The sequence below is a fragment of the Macaca nemestrina genome, chromosome 5 (genome assembly GCF_043159975.1).
Source record: "Macaca nemestrina isolate mMacNem1 chromosome 5, mMacNem.hap1, whole genome shotgun sequence".
Lineage (NCBI taxonomy): Eukaryota > Metazoa > Chordata > Mammalia > Primates > Cercopithecidae > Macaca > Macaca nemestrina.
Window position 1 is genome coordinate 163,928,961 of NC_092129.1, and position 25,549 is coordinate 163,954,509.

Consider the following 25,549-nt stretch of genomic DNA (forward strand, 5'->3'; position numbering starts at 1 on the left):
GGAGATGGTAGAAGGCAAGAAGGGAGGAGGCTGGAGAAACAAGTTCTTAACAGCTCAGCAGTAGTTCCCAGTTAATGCATTTATTTTGTGCACAATGTATGCAAGTGTCAATTTAGTAGATGTAGAGTAATATTAATAGCAAGTGCTTATTAGTGCAAAGAACTGTTTTAAGTGACCTTACATTTTTGACTTGTTTAGACCTTACAACAACCCTGTGAAGTAGAACTACTATTATTACCTCCCTTTTATCGATGAGGACCAAGACAAAGTGAGCTTTTGTAACTCTCCACTAAGTGGTGGGTCTAGATCTTGCAGCCAGCGAGCCTGACTCTATGTTGACTTTTTGCTTATAACCACTTACTGTATTGTTGGTCACAGGATGGGAGATCACAATTAGTTAATCATTACTGAAGACAGGTCTTTTTCTCTTGTATTTGTTATGATTTGATTCATTTCTTTCCTTTTTTTTTTTTTTTTTTTTTTTTGAGACAGAATCTCGCTCTGTCGCCCAGGCCGGAGTGCAGTGGCGCGATCTTGGCTCACTGCAAGCTCCGCCTCCCAGGTCCACGCCATTTTCCTGCCTCAGCCTCCTGAGTAGACTACAGGTGCCTGCCACCACACCCAGCTAATTTTGTTTTTGTATTTTTAGCAGGGATGGGGTGTCACCATGTTAGCAAGGATGGTCTTGGTCTCCTGACCTCGTGATCTGCTTGCCTCAGCCTCCCAAAGTGCTGGGATTACAGGCGTGAGCCACTGTGCCTGGCCGATTTGGTTCATTGTTTAATGCATATTCGATCATTTCATAAAAGGTGGTTCTTTTCCTATTAAGACATCCCATTTTTTGTTTTAGTTTGTTTCTTAACTTACGTATATTACTTCCCTGATTTAGGCGTTTCTCTGATGTGGATAAAAAGAACTTTTCAGTTTCAAGTGCTTGGAATCACCAGGGTTTAAAATCTGTATCTTAGGCCAGTGATTTGCTTTCCAGAGTTTTGTAATTTTTTTTTAAAAAAAGGCCTTGTTATGGAAAATTTCAAACATACATCAAAGTGGAATGATTAGTAGAATGAACTTTCATGTGCCCGACACTCAGCTTCAACAATTTCCAACTCATACCCAGTCTGGCTCATCTAACTGTGTTCCACCAGAGTTTCGTAACTTTGGCACTTACTGACATTTTAGGCTGGAAATTTTTTTGTTGTGGGATGCTATGCTGTTCCTTTTAGGATGTTTAACGACATCGCTGATCTCTAGATGCCATTGGTACACTCACCCCTTCTTCTAGTTATGGTAACCAGAAATGTCCGGGTAGGAGCACATCAGCCTCAGTTGAGAACTGTTGATCTCTACTCATCCCATTCACCCATTCCCATTAGATCCCATTAGATTATTTGGAAGCAGATCCCATATATCATCAAATCAAAACAATTCCAGGATGTACATCTAAAAGATCAGGCCTCTGATTTTGTTGACCCTTTATAGAGGAAAGGAACAAAAATCGAACTCTGTGCCTGTATGAATTGTGGTAGGAGCCAGCTGCACTTGGCTGCAGAGATGGTTATATTCTCCACCAGCCACGAGTGTAGATATGAGTCAGCCAACACAAATTCACATCACACTCCAGCCTGGACCTTTTTAAAAAAAATTGTGGCAAACTGTACATAACATAACATAACATTTACTATGTTAGCCATTTTAAGCATACAGTTTAGCGGCATTGAGTATGTTTACATTGTTGTATAACCATCACAACCATCCATCTCCAGAATTCTTTTTATCTTGCAAAACAGAAACTCCATACCCATTAAACAATAACTCCATTACTTTCTTTCTCTAGTATCTGGCAACCACCATTCTACTGGCTATCTCTGGATTTGAGTACTCTAGGTTAATGTCATATAAGTGGAAGCATACTTGTCCATATTTGTACCTTGTGATTGGCTTGTTTCACTTAGCATAATGCCTTGAAAGTTCATACATGTTGTGGCATATATCAGAATTTCCTTCTGTTTTAAGGCTGAATAGTCCGTTATATGTGTATACCACATTTTGTTTATTCATCCATTGATTTGGGCAGCTTCCACATGTTGGCTATTGTGATAATGTTGCTATGAATATGTGGGTACAAATATCTCTTAAAAATCCTGCTTTCAGTTATTTGTGGCTCATTCCTAGAAGTGGGATTGCTGGATCATATAGTAATTTTATGTTTAGCATGTTAAAGAACTTCCGTGCTGTCTTCCATACTGACTGCACCATTTTGCATTCCCATTAGCAGTGCACATGGGTTCAAATGTTTTTACATCTCTGTGAATACTTACTATTTTCTGTTTGGTTTATAAAAATATATAATAGCCATACTAATAGCTGTGAAGTGGTATCTCAGTCTGGTTCAGCCCGTACCTTATAAGATGTACACGTGTGGTCACTGAAAAGCAATCCTATATTTGCTAGTACCCTCCTGCTAGAACTGCGTGGTGCTGTTGTGTTTTTCTACTTTTGCTTGAGAGGAGTTTGCCGTGGAGCACTCTGCTGGCCATCCAGGATTACCTCTTGGGGAGAGGGTGGTGGAGCAGGTTGAGTCTGTACATAGAGGGCAGCTTTTAATCCATGATGAAGTCTTGAGTTTAGGCATTTACCATTAACAGTCAAGGAAAGGATTCTGGTGTAAAAAGATAAACTTATACACATTAAAATTTTAAAGCATTTATTTGAACATTCAGTGGTTCATGAGTCAGGCAACACCAGCCTGCAAACACTTTGGGCTCCACCAAAAGGGACTGGGGGAAACTTTTATAAGGTGTTCAAAAAAGCAAAACCCAAGAAAATATTTGATGAGTTAAAGTGGATAGCCCTTACTTAGAGGTTATTTGGTAAAGTCTTTACCTGATTGGTAAAGTCTCTAGTTAGAGTTTAGTAGGTAGTTTCTGATTGGTGAAGCCTGTAGCTGGAGCTTAGTTGGTAGTTTCTGATTGGTCAAGCTTGCTTTTCTGGGCTATGACTATTCCCTCTGAATTAGGTTTTGGCTTGCTTATGAGGGAACCCAAGGCACCAGAGCTATCTCAGCCTACTGGCCTCCCAATTAATTTTTTTCTTTTAAACACAGGTTAGATATAGAATCAGAGACCATTAGACCTGGAAGAGATGTTAGACACCAATTCCCCCAAAGCACACATTTTAGAAATAAAGAAATCGAAGCCCAGAGCATGTAAATCTTCTCTTCTTGATTGGAGGGTAGAGACAGTCTCTTACTGTCATTTCACAATTACTTTTAGGTTAATTATGTTGTTTTCCTAGTTAGATGATAAGATCCTTGAAAGCAGGGAACATACCTTCTTTCTCTTCTATCCCCGTGGTTCTCAAACTTGAATGTGTATCACAGTCACCTGGGTGTTGGGGGTGGTTAGAACACAAATTGCCGGATCCTGCCTAGGAAATGTCTAATTTGGTAGGGCCAGGGTGGGCCCCAAGAATGTGCATTTCTAACAAGTTTCCAAGGAGACGTGGATGCTGTTGGTTGGGGGACTACACTCTTGAGAACCATGCTCCATACTCCAAATCATTCCTCATGTGCACATGCTCAATAATTCTGGCCAAATCAAAAAGAATGCAGGAAATTTCCCTGTTGCCACTTTCCTGAGTTCTGCTTTGGTTGCAGGCTGGGCTGTGAGAATGAAAGAACATGTGATCTGTCACCTATTATAACTTTTGGACTTTCCAGTTGCCGTTGGATGTTGATTGCAAGGCTGTGTCACCATTTATAGATCTTCAGTGTCACACCTTGAATTTGAGGAAAGCTCTTGTTTATTGGATGCCACTTTAAAATGAGACATTGATATAAGTCCTGCATTTTGCTAGAATAGAACAATGGATTTAGTACCAGTCTTAGGGAATGTGAGTCTTGAACCTTGCTAAGGTGATTCTTTTTCTATATACATTTTGTTTGTGTGTGTTCCTTGGCTGTTCATTCAGCCTAGATGAAAAGATATGACCAAATCATGCAGGACAGGCTCACAAGTCACTTCTCTATCTTTCAAGATAGAAAGTGAAGGTGGGCAGTGGTGAGAACAGGTTTTCTTGGAAAGGTGAAACTCAAATAAGGTCAACTTTTAAATTTTATTTTTAATTTTATTTATTTATTTGGTTTTTAAAAAATTTTGGGATGAAGTTTTGCTCTGTTGCCCAGGCTAGAGTGCAGTGGCACAATCTCAGCTCACTGCAACCTCTGCCTCCTGGGTCCAAGCGATTCTCCTGCTTCAGCCTCCCAAGTAGCTGGGATTACAGGCACCCGCCACCAAACTCAGCTAATTTTTGTATTTTTAGCAGAGACAGGGTTTTACCATGTTGGCCAGTCTGGTCTCAAACTCCTGACCTCAGGTGACCTGCCTGCCTGGGCCTCCCAAAGTGCTGGGATTATAGGGATGAGCCACCGCACCCGGCCAACTGTCAACTTTTAAAAAACCAAAACAGAAATTTTCTGAAAGCAATATTTTCTATGAGTCATAAAGGGTCTAAAGTATTGTTTTTCACTGGGCAAACAAAATGAGCTCAAATGGAGTTGATTTCTGCTCCCTCCAGCCCTACCTCCCAGCTCAGCCCTAATGAGTTTTGTTATCAGCAGCAGTTTATTGAAGCATGAAATGCTGATGCTGAAGTTGTGTCTCCATCTTCGGTCTCTTTTCAATTAAGTGTCTTCTAAAAGTGAATTCATACTGAGGTTTCAGTTTTGAATATTTCGGAGAGTTTAAGTTACTTTTCTAGTTTTAATGAGTGGTTAAACCACTTAATGTATTTGGAATTTGATTTTGGGTAAATATAAATTGCAAAGGTACATGTTTGCTTATTGCTTTTTAATATCAGCTGACCTTTTCTATAGATTTCAGTAAATTTTTTGTTTTCTTTTAGGCACAATATTCTCAAGAGGTAGACCACTGAGATTTTTTGAAGGAAATTTGGTGTCTAGCCTGCATAACTGGACAGGCTTGGCACTGGACGTTGAATGCAGGGCTGTGTCACTATTTGTAGGTCTGCAGTGTCACACCTTGAATTTGAGGAAAGCTCTTGTTTATTGGATGCTGGTTTAAAATGAGACATTGTTGTAAGTCCTGCATTTTGCTAGAGTAGGACAATGGGTTTAGTACCAGTATTAGGGAATGTGAGTCATTGGCAGAGTCAGAAAACAACTGGTGATCACTTTGGAGAACAATTTGATTTCCTAGGTACCAAATAAGGGAGCTCTTTCGTCAAACTTTGCATCTAATACCTTCTTTGTCTTAGAGTCCTGCTGGGGGTGAGAAAAGAGACCCACTAAACAGAGCTCACAGTTAGCTTAGGCTGTTTCCATGAGAAGCCCCCTGCTTGTCGGTGGGAAGGCAACCTTGGCCAGTCTTAAAGGTTAGAGAAGAAACTGTTGGGTTTGTCGCATCTTATACCACACGAGGGTATAGTTATCTTGTTCTGTTATGTTCATTTCCTCTTCCAAACAATCTATTGGGGAGAAAGAACAAATCCAAGTCTGAGAAGTCTCTTGATGTGGAAATCTGCAAAAACCAAGAGCAAATTCACAGAAAGGTGAAACGATAAAGGTTTTCATTTTCTCTTCCCCTGTCATAGGTGAATTTTGTGGTATGCCAGCTTGTTGCTCTGTTTGCTGCTTTCTGGTTTCGCATCTACTTACGTCCTGGTACAACCAGCTCTGATGTCCGGCATGCAGTTGCCACCATTTTTGGCATCTATTTTGTCATCTTTTGTTTCGGCTGGTGAGTATGAGTCTCATATGTTCTAATTTGGTCATTTGGATGTTTTGTGGCAATGTTCTTGGAATTGCACTAAAGCAATAAATAGATGGTATTATAAAATATGTATTATAAAATTTTATATTGTAAATACCTTATAGTAGGATAATGAGGACATTGCCGGAATCTCCATTTACTTTAAGAACCTGGAATCGCCAATTACTATGAGAGCCAATAAACTGACCATCCATTGGAAGTCAGTATAGTTCATTTTTTCTTTCTTTTTTTTTTTTTCCAATTTAATTTTTTGCTTTTTAATTGCGCTCTCTGTGGCCCAGGATGGAGTGCAGTGGCACGATCTCGGCTCACTGCGACCTCCACCTCCTGGGTTCAAGTGATTCTCCTGCCTCAGCCTCCTGAGTAGCTGGGATTACAGGTGCACACCACCATACCCAGCTAATCTTCTTTTGTATTTTTTAGTAGAGACGGGTTTCACCGTGTTGCCCAGGCTGGTCACAAACTCCTGAGCTCAGGCAATCCACCTGCCTTGGCCTCCCAAACTGTTAGGATTACTGGCATGAGCCACTGTGCCCAGCCCATTTTTTCTTAAAATTAGACTTCTACAGATCCCTCCCAGTCATGTAAATGGGATGCTGTAAGGTTTAATTTTCCCAAAAGGAACCTTTCCTAACTATTGTAGATGTTGATGTACTTCTTGCATTACTGCTAGAGACGTGAGTGTAAGTCCTGGATTTCACCAGAGCCGAGCAATGTGTTTGGTGCACATCTTGGGGGAATGCGGATCATTCTTTAACAGGGAAAGCTGGTCAATTGTACTTTCCTCTACTAGTAAGTTGGGCAAATACCCTGAAAGGTGTTAGGGAAGAAGCTTTGGAGACCAACATATTGAGAAGTACACCTTCAGGAATTTTGTGCATTTGTTCAGGGTACTATACTAGAATTCTGCCCCTATTCCTTCAACAAATATCTGAGAAAGGACGAGTATTTTAAATCAGCCACCAGGTAGAAGTCTTGGTATCTGGGGAAGCCCAGTTAAAAAAATAAAGTCTTAAAGAAAGAACTCATCTCTCTGGACTCTCAATTGCATATGCGAAAAAAGTGTAAGCATTCCATGTATGGATTCCTGACATGAGTAGCCCTGCAGTTGGCAAACTGTCATGAGTTCCCTGTGTCATTTTAAGATACAGCATCTTAATTACATAGAAGAAAAATATTTGGTTTATTTTCTCTCATATAAACACGAGTTACTGATCATTGATCATTTGTGTTTTTGGCGGGGATAGTGATGGATTCACATTTTGGGTGACCAAAAGGTGTGTTAATATGAAATATATTCATTACTCCTCCCCCTACCTATTATGTCTTAAAGGTACTCTGTGCATCTTTTTGTGCTGGTGTTAATGTGCTATGCAATCATGGTCACTGCCAGTGTATCCAATATCCACAGGTAAGATACTGGGAATGAACAATGCAAGGTGAGATTTTTTTGTGTGTGTGTGTGATCTTCTAGAAAGGAAATAGGAAATCCATTTTTCTAATTTGGAAAGAATGGGTTTTGGAAATGTTTCACATGATGACAAAATGATTATAAAAGCTTTTATTTTTTAACTAGAGGGTGAAAAGGCTTGGCTTTTCCAAAACTTGGTTTTGGAAGCAATTACACAGTAAATGATTAATAATAATGTTGGTGTAACTGTATAGCACATTCCCAACTTCCTTACACATTGTAACTTGTCAGCTCTTCCCACACTTGTGTGATGCTGATGGGGTGGGGTCCACTTTTCAGAGGATCAGGAACTTGACGCGCACACTTGCTTCATATTGGGCCTGTTTCACTGTGTTCAGGTTCACAGAGTTCCATTCCAGTGTCTAGGAATGGAATACTCTGGCCTTGGCAGAGTCACGTGGTTTACAGACAGGGTATGATGGTGCCAATATGGTATTATTTTGGTAGCAGGGGGCTCTGCCATCAGACCAAGAAGGAAAGAGGCCAGCACAAGATGGTCTTTTTTTTTTTTGAGACAGAGTCTCACTCTGTTGCCCAGGCTGGAGTGCAGTGGTACAATTTTGGCTCACTGCAACCTCTGCCTCCCAGGTGCAAATGATTTTCCTGCCTCAGCCTCCCGAGTAGCTGGGACTACAGGCACGCGCCACCACACCTAACTAATTTTTGTATTTTTAGTAGAGATGGGGTTTCACCATGTTGGCCAGGATGGTCTCGATCTCTTGACCTCGTGATCTGCCCACCTCAGACTCCCAAGGTGCTGGGATTACAGGTGTGAGCCACCACGCCTGGCTGATGCTCCTCTTGGTTTGCTCTTGTGGTTGCCAATATTGCCGAAGTGGAAATTGTTTCACAGTTCCCCTTGGATGAACTCAATGTAAATTTTTTAAAAGTCTCAGCGTTGTTTCCTGTTTATGGGAAAGAGCTCTAGCCTGGAGTCAGGAAATCAAGGTCCTCCTAGCAGTGTGAATTTGGACCGGTCGTGCAGCTTCTACATATGTCAGGTTTCCCACCTGCAAAATGCTGGGTTTGCAGTAGTTTGAATGCAAGTTCTCTTCAGTACCATGATGTCATGATTCTGTATGAATTGCTCTCCTCTTTGCTTCACTGAATCAGTGATAAGAGTTCTGCTACGTGGCTGAGAAGAGGAGGGAAAGATTAGTATTTGCTGCCATATGAAACTAATCCTTTTTTTTTTTTTTTTTTTTTGAGATAGAACCTCACTCTGTTGCCCAGGCTGTAGTGCAACAGCATGGTCTCAGCTCTTCTGCAACCTTTTCCTCCCCGGTTCAAGTTATTCTCCTGCCTTAGCCTCCTGAGTAGCTGAGATTACAGGCACCCGCCACTACACCCAGCTAATTTTTGTAATTTTAGTAGAGACGGGGTTTCACCATGTTGGCCAGGATGGTCTTGTACTGACCTTAGGTGATTTGCCTGCCTTGGCTTTCCAAAGTGCTGGGATTATAAGCATGAGCCACCACGCCTGGCCAAAACTAAGCCATTTCTGGACTGTTATACAGCATTTGTTTAGAAAGTTTCAGGGATACTCCCATGTTTCCTTCCCAAGCCACTGTTTTGGGCAGAAGTCACAGGCATCAGTTTGCCATATATGAACCAGCTGGAGCAGAACATGGCTTGTGTCTCCTGGGGCGGAGGGCCTAGCGTGAGAACTTGGTGATGCAGTTATCAATGCTGGAGTCCGTGCTTTGTGCCAAGTCTTAAGCCAAGCTCTTTTTAATGTACTTTATTTCATTTTTAACATATAAACTATTATCTAACATATCATTTAATTTGTTATTTAATATTTCATAATTTCAAATATATTAACTCTAGGACAACACTATGGAATATAGTTGTTGTTTTTTTTTTTTCCAGAGATGAGACAAAAGCTCAGAGAGATAAATAAGTAAACAGTTTGATGAATTTCCACAAAGTGAACACACCCATGTAACCACCGTGTCTGATGTGCCAATCTCTTTTTTTTTTTTTTTTTTTTTGAGATGGAGTTTCACTCTTGTTGCCCAGGCTGGAGTGCAATGGTGTGATCTCGGCTCACTGCAACCTCCGCCTCCTGGGTTCAAGTGATTCTCCTGCCTCATCCTCCCAAGAGGCTGGGATTATAGGCATGCACCACCATGCCTGGCTAATTTTGTATTTTTAGTAGAGACAGGGTTTCTCCATGTTGGCCAGGCTGGTCTTGAACTTGCGCCCACCTTGGCCTCCCAAAGTGCTGGGATAACAGGTGTGAGCCACCGCGCCCGGCCTCATGTGCCAATCTCTACCACACCTCTCCTTCTTAGAATAACTGCTTTGCCAACTTCTCCCACCATGGATTACTTCTGCCAGTGCTGGGATTTGAGCTCGTACTGGTCTGTGTATTTGTCTGTTTTCACACTGCTGATAAAGACATACCTGAGACTGGGTAATTTGTATAGAAAAAGAAGTTTAGTGGACTCACAGTTCCACGTGGCTGGGGAGGCCTCACAATCATGGTGGAAGGCAAAAGACATGTCTTACATGGCAGCAGGCAAGAGAGAACTTGTGTAGGGGAAATCCCCTTTATAAAACCATCAGACCTTGTGGGACTTATTCACTATCACAAGACACTCGCCCCCATGATTCAATTACTTCCCATTGGATCCCTCCCACAACACGTGGGAATTTGGGAGCTACAATTTAAGATGAGATTTGGGTGGGGACACAGCAAAATTATATCTACAGTCAATCTGTAGAATACATGTTCTTGCTACCACTTCTTGATTTCTTAGATGTTTTAGGTTTGGCCAGGGCACGAATGTGTTGCCTTATTGTATTGGGACTCAGCACTTGGCGCCGTCCTCAGGCGGGGTCTTACAACAATTGAGTTGAACTTGCTTTCTTTCTCCTGTGGGCCAGGGGAAGGTACAGGTCTAACTCCTGTTGAGGACAAAGGGGAAGCAGCAGGCATGGCTGCATTGGAATTGGTTCTGGAAGAATCTATCTTTTGAGTCAGCTTTGTGTTTCTGCCTTGAGCTTCATGAATTGGCTGGAGAAAGGGAACAGTTGCTGGAGGCGACAAGGCCTAACTCCATTCCACTCCTGCTTCAGCTCCTAAGGGAGTTATTTTCTCTTAGTCATTTGCATTGTTGACCATCTTCCTGGTTTGGAAGTGGTTTAGGATGAACCCACGGTAGAGAAAAAATCTTTTCTGCATAGTAACCACTTCGTTTGCAAATAATGGTGAATAGCACTTAAAAGTTATATAGTGCTTTAGAGTTTACAGAACTCCTTCACACTGTTTAAAGTCAGGCTATCCCTTGCTACCAAATGAATTTTTATTATCCCTACTTTACTGTTCCTTAGGCTGATCTAGTCTTCATGAGTTATTTTAATGTGAATATGTGATTTCAATATAATTTAATATCAGAATATACCTCTTCCCTGTTTTATGGCACATATTTAAAAGTTATACCTTCTGAATTTATGTCTATAACTGATGGGCTCCTGAATCACTTCAAATATGTAATGTATTCATTTCAGTTCATTTCAACTAACAGTAACTGAACCCCTCCCACGTGTCAGGTCAAGGGTAGGGATGTTCAAGGTCACAATGAGTTAGGGAAACAGACACATACATAAATAATTCTAATATTGTAATTATGTATGTTAGCATGTAGTACTAGAGACATACAGGCAGTGGAGCAGTGAACTGTGTTGGGGGTGGGGAACAGGAGATGTGGTGGGATGCATGGAGTAAGACCAAGCCAAGGAACATCGAAGAGGTGACTTTGGAGCTGAGCCTCATCTGAAAATTAGGCAGGTTCCAGATAGACTGTTGGATGGAGATGCGAATTGCAGGCAGAAGAAGGAGCATGCAGAAATACATCTTGCCTGAAAATACAGAGTTTCATTGTGGAACATGAGCAGTGCAGTGTCATTTGAGAGTAAGGTAAACATGGAGCATGGCTGGAGATGAGTCCAGAAAGGTGAGGTAGAGCTTAGCTTGCGAAGCACCTTGCATGCTGTGTTCAGGGGTTGCAATTTCACTAGATAGTGGGATCCACTGGAGACTTTTAAGAAGAGTAGCAGTCACATAGTTGTTTATTCATTTGACACACAGTAGGTGGATATAGTGAACAAAGCACAGGTGACCATCTTTGCCCTCATGGAGCTTACAAGTTGGTCAGGGAGATGGGTGTTAATCAGATTGTCTTAGCTGGGACTGCTATAACAAAGTACTGTATGTAGAGTGGGTGGCTTATAAACAACAGAAATGTATTAATAGTTCTCAGTTCTGGAGGCTGGAAATCTGAGTTCAGGGTTCCAGCGTGTTCTGGTGAGGACTCTCTTCTGGGTTACAGACTGCCATCTTCTTGTATCCTCACATAGCTCAAAGAGTGAGCGCTCTCGGGAGTCTCTTTTGTAAGCGGGCTAATCCCATTTATGAAGGCTTTGCCGTCATAACCTAGTCACCTCCCAAAGGACCCACCTCCTAATGTTGAGGGTTAGGATTTAAACATAGGAATTCTGGGGAGACATAAACATTCATTGCACAGCTTATCACCTATATTTATAATTACACATTTGACAATACTTATATGTGGATGTGTGTGTTTGTGTGGCTTGTGTGTATATTGCTAGTGTACACTATAAGGTGGTCAGGAACATATCTCTGAAGGAAGCCAGGGGGCGCTCATGAGCAGGTGGTAATTGAAGCCTGAGGCATGGATGGGTAGGGTCCCAAGCTGAGCTTGGAAATGCCAACACTTGAGGGGTAGGTGGAGGAAGGAAAGCTGAGCAAGGAGCCTTGGAGGAATTAACCAGAGAGGTGGGAAGAAAACAGGAGAATGGAAGCCAAGAGAATAAAGTGTTTAAAGAGGAAGTGGCCAGCAGTATGGCGATGATTTGTACTTTACAAAAATCATCATGTAAACGTGAGGGCTGTGAAGAGGAGAATCTTGAGTGTGAGACCTTACAGGTAGTGATTCCCAGCCCTGGCTGTGCACTTCCATTACACCTGCCAGGTGTGGCAGGAATTAAACAGGAATAGCTGGGAGCAGGTCCCAGGGATCTGTGGTTTGCAAAGCTCCATTCCATTATGCAGCTAAGGCTGACAGCCACTGTAGTGGTCCAGGTGAGAAGAGATGAAGGGCTCAGCTAGAGTAGTGGGTGGAAAGCTGGACTGGGATGTCGCTGGACCAGATAGGACATTGAGACCAATTGCATGTGGAGGGTGAAAGAGAGGAAGAGGGGAACATTAAGTGCGTTATTGCTATGCATAATAACCTGATCATCTATGTTTTTGCTTCCAGATATTCCTTTTTTGTAGCCATGGGATATCTTACAATATGCCACATCAGCCGAATATACATCTTCCACTATGGAATTCTCACTACGGATTTTTCTGGGTGAGTATCTTACTTTAGGGAGAGGGGTTTGACTGCTGATTTTGACTTGGTCTCTTGGGGTCTGTAAACATCAAGCATGCACAAAAGAATCATTGGTGCTTGGTTAGATCAGTTGGTAAGATACTACTAATGAGATTGAGGCTCGAGACTTGATTGATTGGTAGGACTATTATCTCTGCTATGCTGTAAGACAGGAATCACAAACTACAGCCTGTGGGCCATATCTGTCCTGCTGCCTGTCTTTTACAGTTACAGTGGAACACAACCAGGCACTTACTCATTTATGTATTGTCTATGACTGCTTTTACACTACAGCGGCAGAGGTGAGTAGTTGTGAAAAACCACGTGGCCTGCAAAGCCTAGGATATTTACCATTTGGTTCTTTACAGAAAAAGTTTATCAACCCCTATTCTGAGGTTCTGAACTCAAGGGTGGTTTTCATCTCTTTCTTTTTTTAAACTCCTTTTTTTTAAAATTCAGGGGTACATGTGCAGGTTTGTTACATAGGCAAACCTGTGTCATGGTGGTTTGTTGTACAGATTATTTCATCACCAAGGTATTAAGCCTAGTACCCACTGGTTATTCTTCCTGATCCTCTTCTTCCTCCAATCCTCCATCTCCTGCGAGGCTCCAGTGTCTGTGGTTTTTTCTATGTATCCACTTATTCTCATCATTTAGAAGTGAGAACACGCAGTATTTGGTTTTCTATCCCTGTGTTAGGGTTTTCATCTCTCACTAGTTAATATAGAAATTCTTTCATACTAGCTGATAAATACCTACTACCCTGACCGCTTTGAGTGTTCCTGGCTGCCCTTGCCCCGGCCCCCAGGCCTCCTTGACCTTCAGCAACTAGAAGGATAATTTGTAAACATTTTGTCTATCACCATGGCCTTAATCTGCTGGGCCACCCCATTCCGACTGGTCACATGGTAAAGACTGTGGATAGAACACTGAGAAGTCTGTGCCCTGTTGAGGTTAGTTCAGGAACAACTGTTTGTGAATCTTGAGGAATGAACATTACAGCAGAGCTGTTCCTGGTGATGCGTGATCTGTTGTCCACATTACTTCCTGGGAGTTTGGTTGTGTTCTCTGCAGGCAGCCTGAGGACAGGGAGAACCCAAGCTCCCCACTCAGGTTGGACTGTACCTCCGTCAGTGAGTTGTTGGCGACCAGGCAGTGAAATGAGGGAGTGAGTGCTTATGGCTCATTAACTTTGCAAGTTGTGCAACTCAACTATCCCACCTTGAAAGGTCTCAGGAAGGCAAAGAGTGTTGTTTTGGGACAGAGATTGTTGCATTTAAATCTTTATGGCCATGGTTTGGTCTCAGACTGGTTTTTCATGCATAAGTTCTTCTTACCCTCAGGCCTCTGGGATTTTACCTGTTTTTCTTCCAGTGGTATGCCTTCTCCCCCACATTGTGGAGTATGCTTTCTCAGTCTTTCAGAAAGAAATTCACAGACTTTGTTTTTTTAACAATATGCAGGCCGGGCGTGGTGGCTCATGCCTGTAATTCAAGCACTTTGGGAGGCTGAGGTGGGTGGATCACTTGAGGTGATCAGGAGTTTGAGACCAGCCTGACCAACATGGTGAAACCCTGTCTCTACTAAAAATAGAAAAATTAGCTGGGTGTCGTGGCAGGCACCTCCTCTCAGCTGCTCAGGAGGCTGAGGCACGAGAATCACTTTAACCTGGGAGGCGGAGGTTGTAGTGAGCTGAGATTGCGCCACTGCACTCCAGCCTGGGTGGCAGAGCGAGACCCTGTCTTAAAAAAACAAAAAACAAAAGAAATAAAAAGCCCAACATGCCTTGCTAGTAAAATACGGAAAACATGGGGACAACAATGATAACAAAATAGCCAGGCAGGTAGTAGCAAAAGGAATCTCTGAACGGGGATTGCAGCTCTCCATAGCATTCCATCAACAAACCACTTTTTTGGTTTCACCCCAGAGCCCCTCTATAGTTAGAAAAGTTCTTGACACTTAATAGGTGGTCAATAAATGAATGCTTTAAATACTGTAGTATTTACTATTCTTTTCTTTAAGGTTTCCAGGAGACTCATTATTAAACATCCATATTGGTTGGGATATTAAATAAAAATCGCTGACTGGCTGAAATGACATTAATACCTATGGCTCATATATATCTTCTTCTCTTTTTAAGGCAGGAAGCATCTATTCATTTCTGCGACAACTTTTGAGTGGCCAATATGTTAGGTAAATGCCAGGTTCCAGAGACACTGTGTATTCTAGGCAGGAGGAAGGACATTCCAGGCAGAAGGGAGGGCTTTGCAAGAGCACAGAAATGCAAGACAGGTGCCTGTGGAGGTACGAGAGAGCCTTTCCTTTACCACCCGCGTCCTTGTGTCACCAGGTCCTCTCAGTGTGACAGCCTGTCTATCACTAGAATCCGACCACTGCCCTTCATGCCCACTGCCACCACCCTGGACCACCCCAAGCCTGCAACACCTGCCTGACTGGCTGTCCTTCCTTCTGTCCTTCTCCAGTCTTTGCTCTCTACGCTCATCAGAATGAGATTCTAGACCAGGTACAGTGGCTCACACCTATCATCTCAGCACTTTGAGATGCCAAGGTAGCAAGAGGAGGAGGAGGACCATTTGAGCTCAGGAGTTTGAGACCAGCCTGGGCAACATAATGAGACCACATCTCTACTAAAAATTAAAACAAAAAAACAAAAAAACAAATTAGCTGGGTGTGGTGGTACGTGCCTGTAGTCCCAGCTACTCAGGAAGTAGAGGTGGGAAAATCTCTTGAACCCAAGAGATTGAGGCTGCAATGAGCTATGATTGTGCTCACTGCACTCTAGCCTGGGTAACAGAGCAAGACACTGTGTCCAAAAAAAAAAAAAAAAAAAGAAAAGAAAAAATGAGAATGAGGTTCTAAAATACAAAGCTGATGATGCTCTGGACCTGCTAAGTCTTCATCTCCTGCCATCTGCTCCCACTGTACAATGCAGAAAAGTTTGTGGTCTGCACACACGCTGGGTTAGTTCCTGCCTCTGTGCCTGTGCCTTGCTCATTCCCCTGATAGAAAGCCCTTCCTATCTTTGTCAACCTGGAAATCTCTTACTTTATTTTTAGAAACTCAACTCAAATATCACTTTCCTTAAAAAGCTTCCCTGGTCCTCATCCCCTCCCTCCCGCTGGCTCCCTGCACCCCAGAGTCATGCATTGGGATCTCAGGTAGCAGGAGGTCTCTTGCCTGGCTCTGAAGGGTTGGTGCTACTATTGCCTGTCTGTCATATCTTGTCCCTGGTGCACAGAGTGTTTGTAGCTGGTGGCCCTCATCCATTGTGTCATACACTTAGCTAGTGTTTTATGTGTTTATTCCCAAACTTGTTTATTGCCGTTGTATGTATGTATCAGTATCAGGATTCTCTAGAGACACAGAACCAATAGGATTTTTATGTGAGGGGATTTATTATGGGAATTGGCTTATGTGATTATGGAGGACAAGAAGTCCCACCATCTGCCATCTGTGAGCTAGAGATCCAGAAAAGCTGGTGGTATGTTTCAGTCTGAGGCTGAAGGCCTGAGAACTAGCAGTGTAAGTCCCAGAGTCCAAAGGCCTGCACACCAGGAGCTCTGATACCTGAGGGCAGGAGAAGATGATGTCTCAGCTCAAGGAGAAAGAGAATGAGTCCTTCCTTTCGCCTTTCTGTTCCTGCCCTCTAAGGATTGGATGATGGTCTTCCACACTGACAAGGGTGGATCTTCCTTGCTCAGTCCATGGATTCAAATGCTAATCTCTTTTGCAAACCCTCATAGACACACCAAGAAACAATGTTCTACCAGCTATCTGAGCATCCCTGAGCCCAGTCAAGTTGACACACAAAATTGACCATCACAACTTACATGTAAGCTTATTATATATGAACGTGAAAGGAGAGAGAATAGTTTCTCTAAATCTAGGTTGGGTCTCTTGGAGAGCCACCAAAATAAGTTTAGTCTATTAAAAATAATTGCCATTGAATTAAATGTGAGTGAGAATGCTGAAAGAATTGGGGGTTGGGAGAAGGAAGTATAAACATGAAGGATTCTTCACTCAGATGGCTTTTGCAAGCATCTTTACTTTCTTTTACCTTCTCAGCCTGTGCTAGAGGGAATGACTCTGGAGGTAGTGGCTGGGGTTTGTGTGAGAGAGATGCCATCTTTCAGCAGCTCTGCACTCCAAGGAAACACTTCGGTCCTGTGTCGAAAGCTCCTTAGTTCATTATTCAGGAGGCAGTGACTGGGGAACCCTGGTGTCCTATCACCAGGCCCGGTGATAGGAGACAGAAGCGAGCAAAGGCTGCAGAATGAATGTCTAGTTACATATTTTAAGTTTGTATAGAAAGTTAAGGCTGGGCACGGTGGTTCATGCTTGTAATCTCAGCATTTTGGTAGGCTGAGGTGGGAGGATCACTTGAGTCCAGGAGTTTGAGACCAGCCTGGGCAACATAGTGAGACCCCATCTCTACAAAAAAATTAAACACTCAGCTGGGTGTGGTGGTGTGTACCTGTAGTGCTGGCTATTCAGGAGGCTGAGGTAGAAGGATTGCTTGAGCCCAGGAGGTCAAGGCTGCAGTGAGCTGTGATAATGCCACTGTACTCCACCTGGGCAACAGAGCAAGACCCTGTCTTAGAAAAAAAAAAAAAAAAAAGAAGAAGGTTAAAATATGAGTGTATCATTGTGTACTGGGTTGAATAGTATCCTCCCAAAATTCATGTCCACCCAGCACCTCAGAATATGTCCTTATTTGGAAATAGTCTTTGCAGATGCAATTAGTTAAGATAAGATGAGGTTACATTGGGCAGGGCACCGTGGCTCACAGTTGTCATCTCAGCACTTTGGGACTTTGGGAGGCTGGGAGATTGACACCAGCCTGGCCAACATGGTGAAACCCCATCTCTGCAAAAAAATACAAAAATTAGTGGGGTGTGGTGGCACACACCTGTAGTCCCACAGATACTTGGGAGGCTGAGGCAGGGGAATCACATGAGATGGAAGTTGTAGGGAGCCAAGACCACGTCACTGCACTCCAGCCTGGGCGACGGGGTGAGACCTGGTCTCAAAACAAACAAACAAACAAACAAAACAAAACAAACAAATGAGGGCACACTGGATTAGAGTGGGCCCTAGATCCAGTATGACTGTGTCCTGGTAAGAAAGCCATGAGGGACAGACTCACAGACATGCATAGAGGAAGACGGCCATGTGAAGACGGAGGCCAACACTGGAGTACTGCAGCTGCAAGCCCAGGGGCTCAAGGGTCGCCGTCAGCCACCGGAAGTGAGGAAGGAGAACAGAGCAGATTCTCTCTCAGCGCCTCCAGAAGGAACCAGTCCTGCAGATCTCTTGATTTTGGACTTTTAACCTCAAGAACTGTGAGAGAAAGCATTTCTGTGGTTGTAAGTCACCCAGCTTGTAATTTCTCACAGCTGCCCTAGGAAGCTCATGCGCATTGTTTTATGATCCCCACCTTTTGATGAATTAACAACCGTCCCCTGATCCTGATCGTACAGGATAAGGATGCCTCTACCGTCTGCATCTCTGGCTGTTCTTGTCACATCTCCATTTGTTTTATTAAAACCATAAACTCTTGAATAATTTCCACATCATTTTGGGTGTAATCAGAGTTCTGAAGTTACCAAAGGGAAAAAATAAAGGGCATTTGTGGAAAACAGTCACGTGTTTCTGAATGTCGTGGATTTGGGGGTCTGACACCAGAGGAGGATGGAAATCAGTTCCTGTCAACCTCGCTTTCAGCCACGTAGTCTTGATAAATGTCCTCGAGAGTTGTTTATTCTCTGGCATTTTTTGGATCTCCTTGTATTAAGAAATCTCTGATGTTACCCACAAAACTATAAAATGTTTGAACTAGAAAGGACACTGTTGTTAGGGAAATAATACAGAATAAAAATCTGCTTGAAAATTGCACGTGATTCAGTTCTCTAATTACTGAGTGGCCCTACTATCTAGTTCTCGAAGGGTATGTTGTCTTTTTTTCTTTTTATCATTATTAAGCAGCATTATTTTTCCCTACCACCATAAAGGCACACTGCCTCACTACCATAAATCCCTCTTCCTGGGTAATGTCAGTTAACACCCATGGAGAGTACATACCAACCTGAAATTGACAAAATGTTTTAAATCACAAATTGCCAATTAGAGAGGTTCTTTACCAGTGTTTATTCTCATTACAGGCATGCAAGCAAACCACAAGTTCATCAGAATGGAATTGATTTAACTCTACTATTGCAGTTGAAATATCTTGTTTAGGATTTTGTCAAGAGATAAAGTAGTATTTTGAAGTTGAACCTGGTGTTTTAAAGCAGCCTGATGTATAGGCATTCTCTTTTGAGCATGCATGCAAATCTAAATATTTAGCATACTTTATTATGCCTTCAGAATAAGAGCACAGATAGGAATTGAATGGGATCAGATGAGGTTAGTGTTTGTGTCAAACAACATATATATATATGTGTGTGTGTGTGTGTGTGTAATTTTGGAGAACACATAAACTTGTACTTTAGGTTATTCTGGGACTTGAAATTGTGTTTATCATTCTAAGAGTAATCAAGTTTTCATGGACTGGACTGGAATTAATGGTAAGAGAAACAAACAAGACACACTTTTATTGGTGCTGCTGATACAATTCATATCAATACATGTGGTGGTGAATGTCCTATATGTTTTCTCTGTGAATGTGGGCTGTTAAAAGCACTAGAGTATTTCCTCTTCTCCTGGGGGAAGCTCAATGATTGCTTGTAATACGGCTGGTACTTGGTTCCTTTTAGGTGTGTGAGAGCAAACTGATTCTTCCTTTTTGCTCACAGAGGGTGCAAATTGAGTTTTCTTTGGAGGGCCCCAGCAAGAACTCTTATTTCCTTTTGCCATGGTAGGCCAGATTCAGGCAGATAATTGCTCTCCCATCACGATGGCAGGTTGATTTGCCCACGTGTTGTTGCAAACACTGTGAGATGAGAACTCTTATGTACTGCTAGGGGGAGTGTAAACTGCCATAAATAACTCTTCTGGAAGGCAGTTTCACCATCCATTTCAAGCAAGATTTTTTTTTTTTAAAGGTCATGTCCTATGATAGGATAAATTCCTAGGAGTTAAATTACCATCAGAAAATCAAAATTTGTTCATAAAGATGTTCAGCTGTTGTCAATAATGGTGATAAACCAGAAACATCCTAAATGGTCTAAAAGAGGTGAATGATTAAATTATGGTGCTAATATACCTCCATTGAAAATGATATTTTCAAAGACTATAAAAACCGCAAGACAAATACATGTCCCAAGATTGCATTTTTCTTTTTAATGTGGACATATATAGAAAAAGAGTGAAAGGAAATACTGAAAATGCAAAAACAGTATTGGTGATTTTGATACTCATTCTACTGTTTTATATTACTATAATAATGAGAGAAAATCCTGGAATTTTATTTAAATATATTTGCATGCATGTTAAAAGGTTATGGTACACTGAAGCTAACAGAATTGGAACAACTGCCATTTGTGTTCCTTGTTGCCTTAACTGGGTGTAATAGAAATATTACTTGCCTGTACCTCTTGCTAGTGATGAAGATCATTTGTCCTGTTGTTCCATGCACAATGTTATCCTCTGTTGGTTTGTGACATCTTGGTCACTCCATCTGACCAGGCCAGTTCAAATAATTGGGTTCCATAATAAGGATAAAAGAGGATATTTGCAAAGAGATTTCAAGATTTGTTTATTTCAGGTTTCTTTTTCATGCTGCTGCCAGCTTTTCAAAAACTAGTGCAGTCACTTGGAATTCAGTTCTGCAGACGTAAGTTATACCAAGTATATTCGATGGGTTCTTGCTCAAATAGAGAATTGGTGATTTTGCTGTTGAGTGCCAAAATATAGAAGTTAAATTTTTGAAGAAATTAAAAGAGTAAAAGCTTTCCTACTCTAGTTGACCCCTGGATTGTTCTGAATAGATACCAGGGAACTCTGAAATGAGTCCAGAGGAGTGATCTCTGCCTTTATTTGCATCCCTAGGGAGCCCGGTAGAACTATGTACTTCCTTTGCTGCAACTTCTGGAGTTGCTTATTTTCTCCCTTCATGCCGGCATAATTGATAGGAATTGGGAGCATTTCACTGAAGCTGTAATATCGTCCTCCTCCTCTGCAGTCATTCAGGGAGTGTGGGGAGGGTATAGGAGAGGCAGAAGCAATAGGGAGGTGAAGAAATGCTGCTTGAGCTTTCTCTGTCCCTTGCTACTGGGTTTGAGCTACAGGTTGTACAGGTCACATTGTATCTTGGCACCCACTGGAGTTGTGCAAGATGGCAGTAGTGGTCTAGGTTGCTGTTGAGTGGAAGTTTGTTGAACTTGTATTCTCTTACCCTGCCAAACTTCTTGCTTGCCTGACTTCCTGCTTTTCTACTATTTAAGTACCACAAGTGGATTTTTATTATAAGCAAAGGAAGTAATAAAGATATGAAGTAGAGCCTTTTGGTTCTAAAATTACCTGTTAGGACAATATCAGAGTCTTGAATGTCAGTTCATCTTGATGCTGGCCAGCCAGATGTGTGATTGGTTGGCTCTTCCAACACCAGTAACCAATGGCTGGGTTATCTCATTGTCCCATCCTACCTTTACTGGGACATCAGAACTCTACCACTTTAGGTCCAAAGATTAAGGTAAAATAGGTAGGTTTTATTGAAATATTGCTCAAATCTAAGATTTTGTTTAATGTTTTAAAGATAAGTTATTTTTGGTTAGAAGTTGATGTTGGGAATGAATGAATGGGTACCACATCTAGTGAATTGCCTGGAGTCTGTATCAGAAGGCAATAATGGGGGGCGCTGGCATTGTTCTACCTTCCTTTTTACTTCAAACATATCTTCAGCTACTTGTTTTCTCTTACTTTTTCCCATTCTATTATATTTCATTTTCTAGTCTTGACTAATTATCTTAGTTTCGAGAAGAAACATAAGATTTTTCTTTGGCTTTTTTAAATAATAAAAATAATTAATAGGACAAAAGGAAAATAGCCTTACTTCATCCATGCTGGAGTCTGTCCAACTCCAGGTTGGTTTCCTTGGATCCTATAATTGACAAGTATGTTTAAATACAAGGTTGGAGAGGTGAAAATCTGAGGGAAGCTCAAGTTCGGAGGCCTCATAATCCTAAGGAAATTGTTGGGCTGCATCAAGGAGCCATTTATGGATCTCCTCCTTTTTTTGTCCTTCCTGTGCTTTTAGTATGTTCTTCTGTACTGAGTTTTGTATTTTTTTGCAAAAAAAAAGAAAAAAAGAACATGAATTCCAATAATAAATCAATAAATGTGTTCTGGATTGTTTTATGATTTGATTGAAGTATGACATAGACGACTTAAGTTTTATCTTAAGTCAGTAACTCTAAGGATTTGATTCTCGAGTCTTAGTAACTTGGGCAAAGTAAATTTTCATATCAGATCTCTCTATAAGTTTAAATAAATTCATCAAATTAAAAAGTGTTCAGAGAGAACTTGTTTTGAGAAAGACAGTATGGTGCTTTTCCTTGCACTGCACAAAAGTAAGCATGTAGGAAGATTCTAAGCTCTTTTTCCTTTTAGTTGCTTTTAGATCAGCATTTTTACAAGTTACTAGTTTATCGTGTTTTATAAACTCACTGTCATGTGAGTATGTGAGTTATTTCTTTTTATTTAGATTGTTAAATTTAAATATTTAAATTAACTTCTTTAGCTATCTAAAATGGAAGCAATATATTGTTGAAAGTATGGTCTAGATGATGTGTGACAACATTTGACCCATAGCTTCTAATTTTTTTTCTATAAAAACATCTTTTCTGAAGAATGACAGTATGGCTTTTACATAGACCCAATGGTACAGATTTTATATTGAATAATTAGTATTTATTGACTTTGCTCTAGCTATTCAGTATTATGTACTGCATTAGTCTGGGTTCTCTGAAAAGCAGATGCCAAGCTGGAAACAGGCATATAAGAGATTTGTTTGGTGAAATGCCTGCTAGGGAAATTGGAGGGGGAAATGGATGAGGCTGGAATAGCCAACAGATTGAAATGCAGGTTTGACGCCTGAGAAGGAAAAAGGGAAGGAAGGAAGAGAGGTCCTGGATTGGAGTGCAGTTCTAAGACAGTTTTGGCAAATTCAGTAGAGAGTCCTTGAGTGAGATAAAATTCCTGGACAGATGAGAATCACAGTTTGTAGGGAGGGGCCTGCCTAAGTATCCCTGCTGTACTCAGTCAGAGCTGGGAGCAGCCCGAGGGAGGCATGGCCTCAGTGTGATCATGGGTAAAATCGCAGCAATGGGGCCAGCTCACTCGCACAGAACCAGATCTGAGAGGTGCATTCTCATGGCCACAGCACATGTGAATATCAGGTACTAAATGTTTTGCTTAACGTGTACCACCCAATCATGGAATACATTAGGTCTAACCCAATATAGAGGAAAACAAATGTTCTCTTTCTACAGAGACAGAAAGGTAGGCTAATACCATGACATATCTTATCTCTTTATCAGTTGAACATAGGAACTTACTTGGTTTGCAAATAGCATGGTTGGCACACTGGGCTTTTTTAAGGAAGGCTGGGTCCTGGAGGTTGGTGTTTTTTTTTTTGTCGTTCAGACAGAGCAAAATAAGACAAAAAGGCTTTGGAAAGAAAACTCTCGTGCTTTGAAGGCCATGTTTGGAAACCACCTTGAATGTGATGCTTAGAGCGAATCTCTTTCAAGAAAAATAGCCCTTGTCATCTGTTACGTGTTATGGGTCAGAAGTCTTGTTGTCAGGAGGGTGAGCTACAGTCTAGTCTAAAAAAGCTTTAATGTAGCCCTTATTACTAGGACCAAAACCTCATGCTTCTGCGAGAGCAATTTTGTTTTCAATGTAAAAGAGCATGGTGTAAGTGGCTGTCATCTGTGAGTACATCTTGCTCTACCTGCCTCACCAGATCTGGTGGAGAAGATGACCTTCCTTCTCTTCTTTCACAGCCAAACTCTCTTTCTCTCTCTCAGCCTCGTGTACAACATTAACAATTTTGTTTCAAATAATGAACACTGGCCATTGGGCTTTAAGACATAAAGATATTGCAAATAAGATATAAATTTCGGTAATAGTGGTAAGATTTCAAAGGGTATTTGTTGGTACTTTCTTTAAAATAGTTTATCTTATTTACATATATTTATAGTTTACAATATATCTTCATTATTTTCAAGAGATGGAAAATGGGAATTAGGATGAGAGTAATGAGATAAGAAAATAGACTCACAGAGAAGTGGATGAGTGTCATTGACAACATCAGATGTGGCCTAAAAGTGGTTTGTATTATTGAGTTGTAAGAGTTTTTTTTATATAGTCTAGTAAAGTCCCTTATCAGATACATACATATTACATACATACATACATATTACATATTACATATTACATACATACATACATATTGCAAATATTTTCTTGCATTCCGTGAAACATCTTTTCACTTTCTTGGGTGGTATGTGTCCTTCGAAGCACAAACATTTAAATTCTAATGATATTCATTTAATCTATTTTTTTCTTTTATTGTTTGTGCTTTTGGAAACCAGTGCCCAACCTGAGGTCGCAAAGATTTATACTTATGTTTTCTTCTAAGGGTTCTCTTGTTTTAGCTCTTAGATCTAGGTCTTTGATACATTTTGAATTGATTTTTGTGTTCTTTCCTGTGTACATCGCATTGTGCCAATACTATTTGTTAAAAAAAGACTCTTCTTCCCCTCATTAAGATATCTTGGCAGCCTTGTTGACATAGATGCCACTTCTCAGGCAAGTTTTTATTTGATGGCTTTTTCCAAATTAAAGTTGGTGTTATTGTTGGCCAATAAATGGTTTATTTACAGGCGGTTGCATTTTACAAATGTGTCTTCTACTTCATGTGTATGGAAGAATTGCCTTTTATAGAACAAAGCATAGAAGAACACTTTTAGATGAAGGAGCCTGTGTATCTGTCTATCCAGGTGGCATCAGTGCACTGGATTAGGTATCTTCCAAACAAGCTCTTCTCACATTTTAATGAGTGAATTCCCTGGCAATCTTGTTAAAATGCAGATTCTCAGGTGGGCATGGTTGCTCACATCTGTAATCCCAGCACTTTCGGAGGCTCATGTGGGAAGATCACTTAAGCTCACGTTCGAGACCAGCCTGGGTAACACAGTAAGACCCAGTCTCTACAAAAAATTACAAAAATTAGCCGGGTGCGATGGTACATAACTGTAATCCTAACTATTTGGGAGGCTGAGGTGGGAGGATTGCTTGAGCCCAGGAGGTTGACGCCACAGTGAGCCATGTTTATGTCACTGCATTCCCCGCTGGGCAATAGAGTTTAAACAAAAAATCAGATTCTCATTTTCTAGGTCTGGAATGGAGTTTGCATTTCCAGCTAGCTCCTGGGCATGCTGATGGTGCTGGTCCAGGGGCCACACCAATTAACGACACTAGAGTGTCCAATGTGAGCTTGTTATTCACTGTTGTTATATCTACCTATGTAAAGTGATTTCGAAGGGAAATAAAAATGGTTTATTTCAAATTCATTATTTTTGTATTTTATTTAATAAACTTTGAGATGAAAAAAACCACCATCCAGAGAAATAGAATAAAAGTTTCTTTCCAAAGGCTGTATTAGTCCGTTCTCACGCTGCTAATAAGACATACCCAAGACTGGGTAATTTATAAAGAAAGAGGTTTAATTGAATCACAGTTCCTTATGGCTGGGGAGGCTCAGGAAACTTACAATCATGGCAGAAGGAGATGCAAACATGGCTTTCTTCACATGGCAGCAGCAAGGAGAACTGCAGAGTGAAGGGAGAAGGGGAAGCCCCTTATAAAACCATCAGGTCTTGTGAGAACTCACTTAGTATCATGAGAACAGCATG

General features: G+C 41.3%; 1 protein-coding gene across 1 annotated transcript in view; it reads left to right on the forward strand.

Annotated features, from left to right (window-relative positions):
* LOC105482516 (membrane bound glycerophospholipid O-acyltransferase 1) overlaps window positions 1–25,549 on the forward strand; it is a 111,867-nt gene that overhangs the window by 56,127 nt on the left and 30,191 nt on the right. Inside the window, exons 2-4 of the mRNA XM_011742648.3 lie at window positions 5,614–5,759; window positions 7,126–7,203; window positions 12,552–12,647. Coding sequence (XP_011740950.2) covers window positions 5,614–5,759; window positions 7,126–7,203; window positions 12,552–12,647 — 320 coding nt within the window. The remainder of the gene's footprint in view (window positions 1–5,613; window positions 5,760–7,125; window positions 7,204–12,551; window positions 12,648–25,549) is intronic.